The following is a 14,170-nucleotide window of genomic DNA, read 5'->3' as shown; positions in this document are numbered from 1 at the left end:
AAGTGCAATTTTCTGAATTTTGATCTTCAATTATTTTAGTTACAACATTTAAGGATTTAGGGTTGGAATAGGGAATCCTGGGATTTAGGGTTAGAATTGGGAATTGTAGTTGCTCATGGTGTAGGGTTCTTGAATTAGGGTTTGAATTACAGATTTACAAGTTGTGGTATTTTTTATTTTATTTTAGGGTTTTAATTATGAGAAATTAGTAGGGAAGGGAATTTAGATGTCCAATCATCGTTGATGTAGCCCTGTGTTGGATTGGTGAATGTTCTGAATTTTTGTTATAACAAGCTAACAACTAATATTGCTATTTTTCTGTTGGATTCTTGAATCGTACTATATATAGCCATGTGTTGTCATTGTCCTGCAAAAAGGAACCCTAGCTATGAACATCTTGTAATGTGATTCAACGGAAAGGAAAATTAAAGTGAATTTGGTTGTGTTAAATTCCCCAATTTAGTTGATAGGACTCCAAAGAATTTCGTAACGGTTCAAATTGATCTTACCATTCGTTGTATATATACTAGTGATGTTTTCATGAAACGTTCAACCCTGTGTAAAACTAGAAATGAGGTAGCTTTGAATTGTTTAGCTAAGAAGGGAAAAGAAAGTAGTTTAGTTCATAGACGATAACCTCTACAATACCACTTTAGATGTAAGTATTGCTTAACATATACATATACAAAATAAAAAATTAGTTGCATGATCAATGATATTAAATACTAATCTTATAGTGATAATGCACAGTATAGAAAAACATGAATGATACGTTGAGAAAAGGAGTAGTGCTAAAGTATGATTAAGACATTCCCAATTGCATTATATTAGCTGGTCTAAAAGGAAAAGGCTAGGTTCAATATTTTAAGGATGTCCTGTTTCATTTGCTAAACAAAACTCTCACTCACTTCGTCACAATGTCACTGTCTATTTGTCCTTTTTTCCAGTTATATTTAGCAAAGAGCTATCCAAACATTAGTAGTGGGATATGAGCATGATTAACTTAGGATAATAAAAAGATATTCAAAAAACATCGCCTGCATGCATAGATTCCAAAATAAAAGCCTCATAATCATTGCTGCACCAAAAGTATGAAACCTACATTACAAAAGAAAAAATTGAAATGAATTACATCTATTTAAGTTCATGTCCTCATACTATTTTCATTTATTTTTATTCGAATTCACACCAAGGTATTGAGTGATATGAATGGTTTTAGATGATGACATGGGTCATTGGTTGATGTATTATATGTGCCATAAGCTAGTGAGTTGGGTAGTTATAAGGATTGCTTAGTCATTAAGCTTTGTATTTGGTATAAATAGTGGTGAGAATATTCTTCATCGCATCTATAAGTGATCTTCTTCAGTGCATAAAAATGTTGAATGCTTAAAAGTGTTTGAAGACTATTGATTTGATAATATGTTGGCTTTAACTTTGTAATGGCATGCATTTGAAGATTATTGTAGATGGGTAAATTTGTTTGTTTGTTTTCATGAAAAAACATGTTCATTGCAATACTCAATTTTATTCCTATCTCATGTTTTCATTCACCTTATATATGTGAAATGAAATGCATATAATAAGATGATATCTAAACATATTCATGATTGTTTTTGTAGATGTCGAACTTAATATCAAACCAATAGGTAGCTAGTAGGGGCAATCAAACACTTTCTCAATGAGGGAATGTTGCTGCCACCTCCACACCTGATATGGCCACGACGGGTGTCCCTCTAGTTGCGCCTTTGGGGCAATGGTATCTACGGCTGTTGTGTCATCGACTTCTTCAATGACGCATCCTGTCCTAAGCGCCCGACGAACTCATCGACGATGCTGAACTTCTGAGGAGGCTTAGCCATCTGGTGACGCTTCCTCTATCTATGGAGAGGGGTCCCAGATAGGTAAGCTTGCTCCATTCCTCCTTCCTGCCTTCTCCTCCTCTTTTGGTGTATATTAGTGCAAAATAATATTATATGAAAACATATTTAACCAAAAAAAAAAAGGGAACATATAATTATGGAGATGCTCATTTAAAGTGATTCTATATCCTTGATTGTATACACCAATTGAAGTACTTCAAACACAATAATCGTTTTGATCTTGTTTTCAAAGAGCATCATAATTAAATACTATTCTTGATTTTTGAAGAAACTTGTATGATTCATAAGAGCTAAGAACACCTCCCTAAAAAACCAAATGTGATATAAAAGGAAGCATATATTAATTGTTGTAAGTATAATTTTGTTCATTGAAAAATTAAGCACAAATCTCTCATTTATTGTAGAATATGTTTATAAAAAATGCCTCTTGATTAGCAGCCGCCTTACACACAAAAATTATAAAAATATATATGTAAAGAGCATATTATCATGTACATGTTAGAGAATGACTTAGCAACTAGAGGCATAAAGTGCAGATTAAAGTGCATTATTAGTTGTAGATAATCAAACTTCCACTTAAAAGATGGATATTCAAAATCCCACCTTGAAGTATAGAATGTGAACTGATCTTGTGTAATTAAAATGTGAACCATAATATAATTAAGGTATCTTATCCTCTCTAATAATTGAGCACCAAGGTAAACAATATTTGATGCAAATCGAACTGATCTTTGAAATTATGCAGAGAATAACATGCTTGCTAGCTAGTTATTTTGAATTGTGATTTTGACCTATATTAATGATTGTTAAGTAGCACTGAGAAGTCATATCAACAAGTTGTAAATTTTGTTTTAACGTCCCCAATTGGTATAAACTGTTTGAATTGTTGGGTGGATGTCTTGTTTTTGTTGTTATATTGTGTGTAGGTTTTAGGAAATGTTTTAGTTTTAGGGGAGGTTCTGCTGAATTTTTGGTAGAAAATAGAATTCGTCTAATGTTTACTTGTTTATTTGGTAGGTAAAAAAAAAAAACCAGGGGGCCTTGTAAACTACAAAAGACTACACATACCACTCGCACCACGATCTAGAAGATCACCATTATGTGGGATCCTCGACATCGTGCGGCTACAACAAAAGAGCAGCACAGTGCGTTGGCCACTGACATTGGCTGCGTTATCAGGAATCATTGCCCCCTCAAGTGGGAGTCATGGAGAGATGTGCCACAAGAAACCAAGGACGCCGTGCTTTATGAATTAGTATTTTCAACCTCAAATACTAAATATTCATTAAAGTATACAAAGATTATAAATTTTAAGTACTATTTATTTGTTTGAGTTTTGTAGCATCACTATGAGCTCTGCAACCACGATTCCAACCAAATGGAGTACATCAACAACGTTTGCTCTAGTAGGTTCACTCAATGGAAGAGCAACCTCCATAAGCATTATGAGCTATATGACGGTTCGAAGGTCGCTTTAGAAGTTAGGTGCCCTATAGAGTTGCTGGACCGTCGGGATGAATGAGAGTGGCTCCACGGCCATTTTCAAGATGAGAAATACTTGGTACGTATAATTTATATTTCAATAATATATTAATAAAAAAATTTACCATTTAAAAAAAACAATTCATTTTTATGAATATCTAAACTAATACGTTTTTTTTTTAATTCAATAGAAAAAAATGAAGGCAAACTCGATCAATCGGTCGAAGAAGAAACTTCTTCACTGATCCGGGTCACGACGCTTCTCTTATAGGTTGGAGGAACGACATAAGGTAACCGTATATTTATTTTAAGTTTTCAATATTTTTACTCTTTATTACACAATTGGTAATCTACACTTTTTAAATTTTTTCAGGGGGTCAAAGTTTCCTGAAATTTACATGTATATTCAAATTTATAATATTCAATTTGTATTAATATTAATTACATGTATATTCAAATCAATTTGCTTTTTTTTTTCCATTTTTCTAGTCCACCATGGTGGAGAAGGGCCAGACAGTTCTAGAGGAGGTGGCTTCCCAGCTTCCCTTAAAGACCCCGATCAAGGAGGTGTTTCCCCTTGAGGATGCTGGGTTTCAGATCATGATTGACACACTTGATCAGACCTTCGGTCGTCAGCATGGGAATGTTCACCGGGGGCTTGGGAAAGCCCGCATTCGAGACCTGTCTGCCTCATCCTCTAGGCAGAGAATTGAACAAGTTGAAATGTTGACGTCTGAAGTGGCAGGCTTGAAGGAGTAGATTGCGGCCCAGCAGTCTTAGATTGTTTCCCAAAACAATTTGATTCACCAAATACGTCGTGCACTTCAGATCTCTAGCATTCAATTCCTCGACGTTGAACTACCTCCAGAAACGACCTCCCAACCCCTCGCCGCAGCAGTTACATCTTCCAGCCCCCCGCCACAGCAACTACGTCCTCCCAACCCCTTGACACAATAACAACACCACCAGTCAGAGATTGTGACGTTGTAGACTTCTTTTTTTAGTTATGTTTTAAATTGTTTTCGAATTTAAAAATATTTTTTTTCCATTGTATGTACATTTAGAATAATTTTTCAATTCAATATTCTTCTTTACATTTTCTATTTTTATTTTCATTAAATTCATTTTTACATAAACGAAAATAATAATAATAATAAATTATTTATAAAACTAATTTAAAATAAATAATAAATTATTTAAAAAACTAAGTTTAAAATCTTACTGCGACAACCTTTATATCCGTCGCGCAAGAGTTTATGGGTCAAACCTACTTGTCCGTTGTGCAAGAGTTTGTATGTCGAACTTGTATGTTCGTCGTGCAAGACTTTGTGGGTTGAACCCGTGTGATCGCTGCTCAAGAGTTTGGGGGTCGAAACCCAGTTTTATCACTCGGTACGCGCAACGATCAAGACTTCCGTCACACAATCTTCATTTTACGCGACGAAGACTTTTCCTTTGTCACACAATGCCTGACGTCACGAGCTTTGCGAGACGGAGACTTCACCGCCCAATGTTTCCAGCAACAGTTTTTCCCTTTACGTGACAGTTTCCCCTTCGTCGCCTAAGAAGTTATTGCTAGTAGTGTTAATTGTGGCAATGAGAATTATAATATACTAATATTTATCTAATGTGATTTATTGTAGGAGAAGTAACATCCACATTGCCTATTTCTGCTTGCTCTGATCGTGATGATAATGTATCCTGACAAGGTTGAATTGAGTGAAATCTCAAGTTCTATGTTCTTTAATCCTACAATATATCGTTTTGGATTCTTGATTTCGTGAGCTGATTCTTGATTAGATCTAGGTTCTTTCTTAATATTGAGTTGCTTTTATGTTTAATCTGGTTTATTTCTTGAAAACTTCTTAGATTCTTAATAGATAATTGGTAGTATATTAGGATCGTTGATTGTTTGAAGGTTGATGCCATTTCTATGAATCTTGATTAAGAATTGGAAAAATTAGGTTCTCATTCCTATTTTTCCTACTCCATTGATTAAAATCTTATCCATTTTCAATTTTTTATCAAGGTCCTTAGATTATAATAATCGTCATTAATTATTTCAATAATAATTTTTTTATTTCAAATTAAATAAATATATTCATTTAGTGTTAGAAACGTTACATTTGGTATATTTATATTTATGGCTAAATTTTATATCATATATTTTTATTTTTAATTTGTACCCATTGTTAATTTGCATCTCATTTATTTAATTTTTACCCATTTTCTTTTTAAATTTGTATCCATAAATTAATTCATTTTTGTGCCCATATCTTTTAAACTTTTATTTATATTTGTATCCATATTTTTTAATTTATTTGTACCCATTTTTAATTTTTGCTAAATGTACCCATGCCATTGCTCTAAAAATCCCACCAAGGTGCTAGGCGACTGGCCATCGTCCCGATTAATGCCTAGGCGTTTGAAAATTAAGAAATGATGCCTAGACCAGATGAGGCACCCGCCTAGACCACCTAAGTACCAACCTATGTGACAACCTGTTCCTAAATTTACGTTTTTTATTTTTTTTAATCGAGGGAATTGACGAAAATGCCCCTAAAGGCATAGACTTTGACTTCCGTAGAGCATCGTTTAGAGAAACGTATGACTTATTCTTTTAGAACATTTGTGTAGTACTCATTGGTATGAACACATAGGTGAAAGCTGTGTGCGAGTCCGGATTATGACGGTATAGTTACGGACGTTTGAAAATGGTTATTTATATTTTAGATTATAAAGTGTTAAACTCCCACCTTGTGGGAAGACTGACCAATCAAATTAAAGGGTAAGGACCAATCAAGAAAAGGGGAGAAGAGAAGCAACCAATCAGAGGAGAGAGAGAGAAACATCCTTTCCCCATTTCTTCAACTCGTGCACACAACCCGCCGGTGACCCGGGTTGTTTCCGGGCAATCTCCAATATTTTTTTTCAGGACAACTACACCCATTCATCACTTGCAACCTCTTCCATAACCTCTCATCTACCATTTCCACCAAAAATCAAGGGTTTTTAAGGCCTAAACTGAGTAGAACTTCATCGGAGAACCCGGAGGTTCTCGACGGTGATTCCTTCGATCCGGTGAGTTTCACCACTCACCATTACCCTTTATAAACTCCCCTTGGACCTAGGAACAAGACCCAACCAGTGATAGGGGGCCTTGGAACACTGGAGAAGTCGAATCGACGAACACCTATTCTAGGGTTTCCAATGGGCACGTGGCGATTTGAGAAGTCGAATTGACGAACCCCCTAACCTTCCTAAGATAAGTTTGATACCCCAATTCCATAAGTGAAGTCCGATTGATGAAATCTCACCATTTGGACATAGTTTTGATAGAGGTCGCTACTTGATCCTTATATGAATTGATGATTCGACCATTGGATCGTCACCTAACTTAAATACATTATAGTATGTAATATTTGAGGATATTGAAAAATTATGGATTAGGAATCCTACGTACGGATCTTCCCGAATTGGATTTGTAAGTTCGTAAAATAAAGCGTTGACCGCCACTTGAATTTGCAATTGGCAGAGATCCAACAGTTGGATCGAAATGAAACTTTAGTATGATGTTCTAGAAGCATAATGTGGATCTTTGGAAGTTATGGATCTGAAATCCGAGGTGTGGATCTTCCAGATTGAGATACATAGGGCTATGGACCCTACCGCCAACCTCTGACCGACGGTTGAATTTTAGTCAATGGGTTTCAAATCATTCTAGAACGTCCTTGGGGGATTTTTTTTTTTGTAAGTTAAGTGTTCTATTGATAAAAATTTAAAGACATGATTTGATATTTATTTTAAGTAACGATCGTTCGTGACGCCTTGATATTTGTGCTTGAGAGTTGTAGCGCGGACTTCAGGTGAGTGGGCATTTGTTATATATATAAATATACATACATACATACATACATACATATATATATATATATATATATATATATATATATATATAGTTCCCAGAAATGTTTTTATATGGAATTATGCTTGCTTGCCATGTCATAAATAAGTTACATTTTAAATAGTGCATTGTTACACTTATGAACTGTATTGTGTGATGCTACGGAGACTCAGGTAAGTTTCAGGTGAGTATTATGTGATTGAATTAATTGTATTGCCTTGGCATGCATACATTTATTTAGAGCTCATCATGGCTGCACCTCGGTGTTAGTGCTCTCGCCCGAGGCCAGGGCATAGTCATTCACGTGATGTTCACCTCCCACACCGCACGCTCACAATAGGTGGTTCCGACTCGTAGGTGACCCGTGATTATTCGCATAGCCTTCACGTGATATAGCACTTGAGCGTACATATTTATACCCAGCTCTGTCGTACAGACCACAATAGGTGGTTACGACTCGTGTAGCATATATTGATGAGTTATAGGTCCAGTCGTACAAGTCACGTTAGGTGACTCCGACTGGCATACTATTTTATATTGGTTTCACAACCTGGCTTACATCTTTTAGTGCTTAAACCTTATGCTATGGCATACTTTAGTTTTCGCTAGCCTTGTGCATTGGTTTTTCGTACTTACGTAGTAGTATTTTCTGGAAACTATACATGTTTTACAGTGAGGGGTTATTACTTTCAGAAAAGAGAAATGTGTTTTCTAAAGCTTTGTTTTTGTGCCCACTCACCTTTCTGTTTTGTTTTTTTTTTTTTTTTTTGCCCCTTCAGGTTTTAGTAGCTGAGTTTTCGTATCGACGAGGATTATTGGCATATCCCAGTATAGGTGGCTACCTATGGTTACCTTACTGTGCTCTACTTATGCTCTATTATCACGTGTGAAATGGGTTCATACCCGCTCACCGCGCACTCTTGTATTTAGACACTTTATGGCTTCGTCACCTTCCAGGTGTCGGCCAGCACAGCTTGATTTAGAGTCCTAGTGAACATTCCGGGTATGGGTGTGTTAGCCTAGCCCGCCCAGACCCGCTTAGGCACCTGCCTAGGTTGCGACTCACTTAGACAGAAAATAGATAACTTTCAATTTGCATTTAATTTTTTTCAATAAATTGTAAGAGACTTGTTGAATATTTAAATGATCGCACACTATACGCTTGTTCCCCATATTGTCATATGTTCCAATACGTCATAATATATATGTCATTCTATTTTGTAGTTTATGATGAAATTATATATATTTTAAGTATAAACACACTTATTTACATGAAATATAATGGATTTACTTAAATCCACCTAGTCCGCCTAGGCGCCCGCCTACTTTAAAATTGATTTTTAGCTATTTATTATATTTTTAAAATATTATTTGAATTTGTTTAAAATTTCATAATTTGTGGGTCATTAAATGCATAAATACATGAGTTAAATCTCTTAAATGATGCTAAGGACCTCAATCAAAATATTTAAACAAACAAACAAGGTTTCAATCTAACAATTAGATTGATTAGAGATGAGAACCAAAACGACCCTTAAGAATTACTACTGAAGATCTAAGAGACTAAATGCCATTGCTTACGAATTTCTTTTGTAGATTTGTGTTTGATTGAAATTTGCGAAGGCCAAAGACAGTGATTTCATTGAGTTGAGTCTTAGTGTTCAGCAGTGAAGTAGTTGTTTGGCTGCAAGTCTTGATACTTCTAATTCTTGGAAGTAGTATGATAGCTTCTACAACTGTGAAAATTGAAGGCTTGTTGGGAACGTTGACAATTAAACTTGGTGACCATAATTACACAAAGTGGGCTTTTTAGTTTAAATATGTGTTGAAAGACTACAAATTGTTTGATCATTTTGATGACACGGCTGTGTTTCCACCTTAGTTTGCATTGGACATTGAAACTGGAGTAACTAAGGATGTTACTGCTACTTTTCAAGAATGGGAATCCTCTGATTTAGCACTCCTGAGCTTGTTAATTGCTACTTTGTCTTATGGTTGAATTCTTAATTTATTTTGCATGAACACAAGCACGTCGATTAACCACGATCGCATAAGTTAATTTAATATGATTAAACAGAATCCAACTTTTTGCTAACCATGCATGTTAATATAATTATTTATACTGACTTTATCCTCGCTTTCGCACACATCCACATTAAAATAGTCCACAATCCAATATAGAGACAACGGTGGAAACCGTCGCTTATGGCCTTTTTGTACAAGTGGGTAAAAACGAGTCTAAGGAATTCCCTCCTTTATGAGAGTTTCATACCTATGTGTTAGTTATTTTCTGCCCATTACTAACTTTAGTAAACATAAAAAAGACATTCTCAATACCTATTCCACAAAGCAAATATGAGACTTTGATATAATTACTTAACTCATGATCAACTTCATCACAATCAATATAGGTAGGCAATGATAGAAGGATGTGAATTTGATACATGCCTAAGAGTACAATTGTTATCATAACGAGAATGTATCTGTAAGTTAATCATTGAACCATAACATGCTTTCGGAGGCCAGGAATGTGAGTATTCATAAAATAGTCTTCCCAATCAATGCATTTGGGATCAAAGTTAAATTCTTTTGCGTCTATGTAACACTCACTTGTCAACTTTTGCAGCTCCTCTGAATTGTTGTCATCAAATCTACAATTAAAACGTGTTTAATTTATTATTGTCCATGCTCTTCAATAGTGGAAAATGAGAATAAGTGTATGGCTACAAAAGTATAGTATACGTACATGCCCTTGAATAACATGTAGGGTTTGTATAGCTCTACTAAGCGCATCACCAATGTGAGTTTCCGGCTATTGTTAACATACATGTCCTGGAAATATCCCCCTGAAGCTTTACTTACAAACTTTAATCCCTTCAAAATTGCAAATACGAACATACGAAAGGAAATTACTGATCTGAAAAAAACTACCATGTTTGATAGCAATTATTAACAATACAACGAGTATTAAACGGATATTAATTGATTCAAGAGACACTTTGGATGCGGTCCCTAGCTATAAATATTCTTTGATTGAAACCTTGTTAGTTTTTAGTTTTTTATTGAGGTTCCTGACATTAATGTAATAATGTAAGTTACTATAATTTTTAAATTAAAAATTAAAAATTGAAATTTGTAATTGTTTATATTAATGAGATTTTAAATAAAACCCATAATTTATGGGATTAAAAATAATAAAATATAAATTATACTCTCTATTATATTGTGTGTGTGTGTGTGTACATATATGTATGGGTACATTAACCAAAATTAACAAAAAAAGTTATTGTACCAAAACATGGATACATTCTCAAATCAACGAAAAAGAATGTACCCATATAAGTTTAAACACGGATTAAAAAATTTGAATGGATTTTATATTAAAAAAAGGGTACATTTTACGTATAACAAATTGATATATTTGAGAATGGGTACATTTAAGATTAAAAAAATTGAAAAATTATATGAATGGGTACATTTAAGATTAAAAAATTGAGAATCTTTTTATATATATAAAAAAAAAAAACTAATAGGTACAAACTTAATTTAATTTAATTTTTTATTATTTTGGAAATGTTTGAATTGAAAATTAATTAGAAGTTTAATAGAGGTGTGAGTATTAAACCCTAAATTAATTACTAATTTTTATATTAAAAATTATATAATAAACATGTAAATTCATTATCACATTAATGTTACGGACTTGAATCAAAATTTGAGAACTAATAAGATCTTAGTCAATGAACAGTAAAAACTAGGGACCGGATACTAATTTTTCCTTGATTCAATCTCGATCACACAAAGCACGAGATGAAAATATTTTTGTGTACCCAGAACAAATGTGATACACCACATGTTATAATATAGATAGGTAAATTGATATGTCTCACTTTAGAGTATACTTTATAATAACCCTCTACTATGACATGTGATGTATCGCCCTATATTTTATGTACACTGAAAAATCTCTCCACGAGATGAGATGACCCATACTTGCAATCGCTATTATATATTGTGGATTTTTATATTATGTTATATAGCATTGCCGAGGAAATAGAAAGAACAAACCTGCAAAGGTATCATGAAGCAAATTTGCATGTACATGCGAAAAGAAGCCATAGTCCTAAACATTGTGCACTTGCCGACTTTAACAGCGTTTCCATCCTTATTAACCCAGGGACTTTTGGTGAAGTGTCGGAACACAAAATTATGAATATCACAAAATTGGATAGGGTTTCCAAATGAGGATCCCACATGGTAAATGACAATAGAAGATTGATTTGCATTCACAACCATAGCTGAAATAATGGAATTTACCACCATGTCTACGGGAATCTGCGCAATTTATAGAATTTAACCACACTTTAGTTACGTATTAGAAAAATTTTGTTTCTATTAAAATGCTTACAGAAATTTAACAAAAAGAAAATAGAGGAGAAATACAAACCAGAATGGTGTACGTAATTTCCGTTAACTTATCATGCATACATGTGTATGCATATACATGTACATAATATACATATATCTAATTGTATGTAGTGTTGGGAGGCATCAAGAGATTGATTGACTTTGAACTCACCATATCAAATACAGACATAGGATCAACAAGTAGGCATGTCAACTTTCCTTTGCAATAAGCAGCAATAACGCTATCAATGGTTCTGTAATAGGAACAAATATGTGATTTTTGTTTTGTGGGATCGCCATACATTTTTGTTTTCGTTTGTCTTTCAAAGGCTATCAATATTGACACTTATGTCTTTTAATTATTGAATAACGAGATATATTTCAAAAACTAAGAATTTTATGGTGCATGATGCAAGATCATTACCTGAAACCTTGAATCCAACCTGGAAATGGCTCCTTATAAGTGCTGGTAACCACGGTTGGACGGATGATGACTAGCGGTAAATTCTCTCTTGAGTTCTCTAGAAATATTTCTCCCATTGCCTTCGTAAATACATAGGTGTTTGGCCATCCATAAAGTTTGGCCCTGATAATTAGGAATTATATTAACGAAAAACGAAAGATAATTAGCATAAATCAACTTTGGAATGGCACAATATAGTTAAGAGTTGCAAACTTCAACCAGCACTAGCATTTCTTTTACTTTTTATGTCATCAATAAATGGGGAAAATAAGCCAAAATATAAAATTTATATGTGAGGGTCAATAGGGCACAATTAGGTATTGATGCTCAACAACCTTTCAATACCAAAATCCTTCATGGTGCTTCTAATATTTTCTTCTGAAGCACCTCGTGCTTTTAGTTCATTCAATTTCTTCTCTACAACTTTCTTTTCCCGTACTTGGAAGTTAAATTTGGTGGTGCCTTTAGCTTTCTCATCCATGAATGAAGATGAATCCTCTGGTACGAGTCCTTCCCTTTCACCACACACATAAGCTGGAAAACAATCATTGATCACCATCAGTTAAGCAAAATGTATCCAATTAAGGACACAAAACCCAAAATAAAAAGGTTTCATTACCCATATATATTTAAAGATAATGTATCTAAAAAAATGATAATTGAAGATGACTCAAAAAAGAAGAGGATAACTACAGTATGGGACAAACAGAAAATAAAAGGAAGAGGAAAAGGCTATACTGATTGAAAAACGTAAACTGACCGGTTGATACGTGGAGAAGCATCTCTAGTAATATACATTTCATTGCAAAGCTCAACACATGCAGAACTCCAAATGTATTCACGTCTAGTGCAATATCATATCTGCAAATATGTATACACTTGGTTGTTTACTTATCACTTTAATCAAGAGATTGTACATACAATTACTAACAGTGTATGTGCTGTACATTATACATGTAAAAGATATTGTAGTATGTACATAGGATTTCAATAGTGAAGTTTGTGATTAATTTTTTTTTCTTCATACAAGTGGTAATTGGGAAGGACATAAGTCAACACATGACCCCAATTGCAGGGTGAAAGCTCTTACCGTTCATCAAAATTTGTCGTTGCTGCAGAATTAAGTATAATTTGTATTTCAGTGAACATTTCTTCCCTCAATTTGAAGTCTTGCACCCCCAGGTTTTCAGAAGTTACATCTCCTGGGACAGCCACAACTTTTTCCGAAATAAAGGAATCAAAATCTGCACCTAGCTTCTCCCTTAGAACCTTGAACAACGCCTTTCCTATGATCTTAATATATAAATGTTTATCAAAAAATTAAAATAAAGTGAACGTCATTAACTATAAAAACGTCATTAACTATAGAACTAAATAAATGAAAATGAAATGAAGCGTTATGTATATACAAACCTCATTATGCATTCGATCATTGGCTGAGTTGGTATCCGGAGCTCTTAAAAGAAGGTAGACCTTTTTCACATCCGGTTGAACCCTTAGTATTTTCTCCAAAAATACTGCATATGCCATATATTAGCAAGTAACTCAGAGAGAGAAAGAGAGAGAGAGAGAGAGGTGGTATACCCATTGCAAGGAAGCCTGTGGCTCCAGTAACCAAAATAGTCTTTTCTTGAAGATATCCCAGAATGGTCTTCAACTCCATTGGTGAAGTTTAGAATAAAATCAAGAGACACAGAGAAAGTGAGTGGTATTTTGTTTTGAGTATATTCAGACGCTTCCTTGGATTCGGAGCCTTGGAGGGAATTAAGTCGTTGGGATATACCAGTACTTATACTAAAATTTAGAATGCATTCATGTACCACGTATTCAAAGTGATAGTTGCAACTTGGAAGACGTGGTTGAGTACTCAAAACGAAAACTTGGTTCTTATTAATAAATTTAAATTAATTTTTAAAAAATTAGGTTAGGGAGGGCATTTAAAATCTCCTTAACAAAATATAAGTACACATATATTCAATCAGTGAGGCATTGTGCTTGGGTAGAGCGGAGTTGTGCTTGGCTAAGTATCAA

At 34.2% G+C, this 14,170-nt stretch overlaps 1 protein-coding gene across 1 annotated transcript; it reads right to left on the bottom strand.

The window, feature by feature from the left end:
* Nucleotides 1-9,609: 9,609 nt before the first annotated feature.
* LOC126589777 (alcohol-forming fatty acyl-CoA reductase-like) lies at nt 9,610-13,879 on the bottom strand. The gene is made up of 10 exons (XM_050255172.1): nt 13,724-13,879; nt 13,553-13,656; nt 13,230-13,432; nt 12,900-13,000; nt 12,475-12,673; nt 12,101-12,262; nt 11,849-11,930; nt 11,338-11,604; nt 10,016-10,143; nt 9,610-9,920 (listed from the first exon to the last, which is right to left on the bottom strand). Exons 1-10 carry the CDS (start codon nt 13,800-13,802, stop codon nt 9,764-9,766), a joined length of 1,482 nt encoding a protein of 493 aa, XP_050111129.1. The 5' UTR covers nt 13,803-13,879; the 3' UTR covers nt 9,610-9,763.
* Nucleotides 13,880-14,170: the final 291 nt, after the last annotated feature.

The sequence above is a fragment of the Malus sylvestris genome, chromosome 11, assembly GCF_916048215.2.
Source record: "Malus sylvestris chromosome 11, drMalSylv7.2, whole genome shotgun sequence".
Classification (NCBI taxonomy): domain Eukaryota; kingdom Viridiplantae; phylum Streptophyta; class Magnoliopsida; order Rosales; family Rosaceae; genus Malus; species Malus sylvestris.
This window is presented reverse-complemented; position numbering and strand designations above follow the sequence as displayed.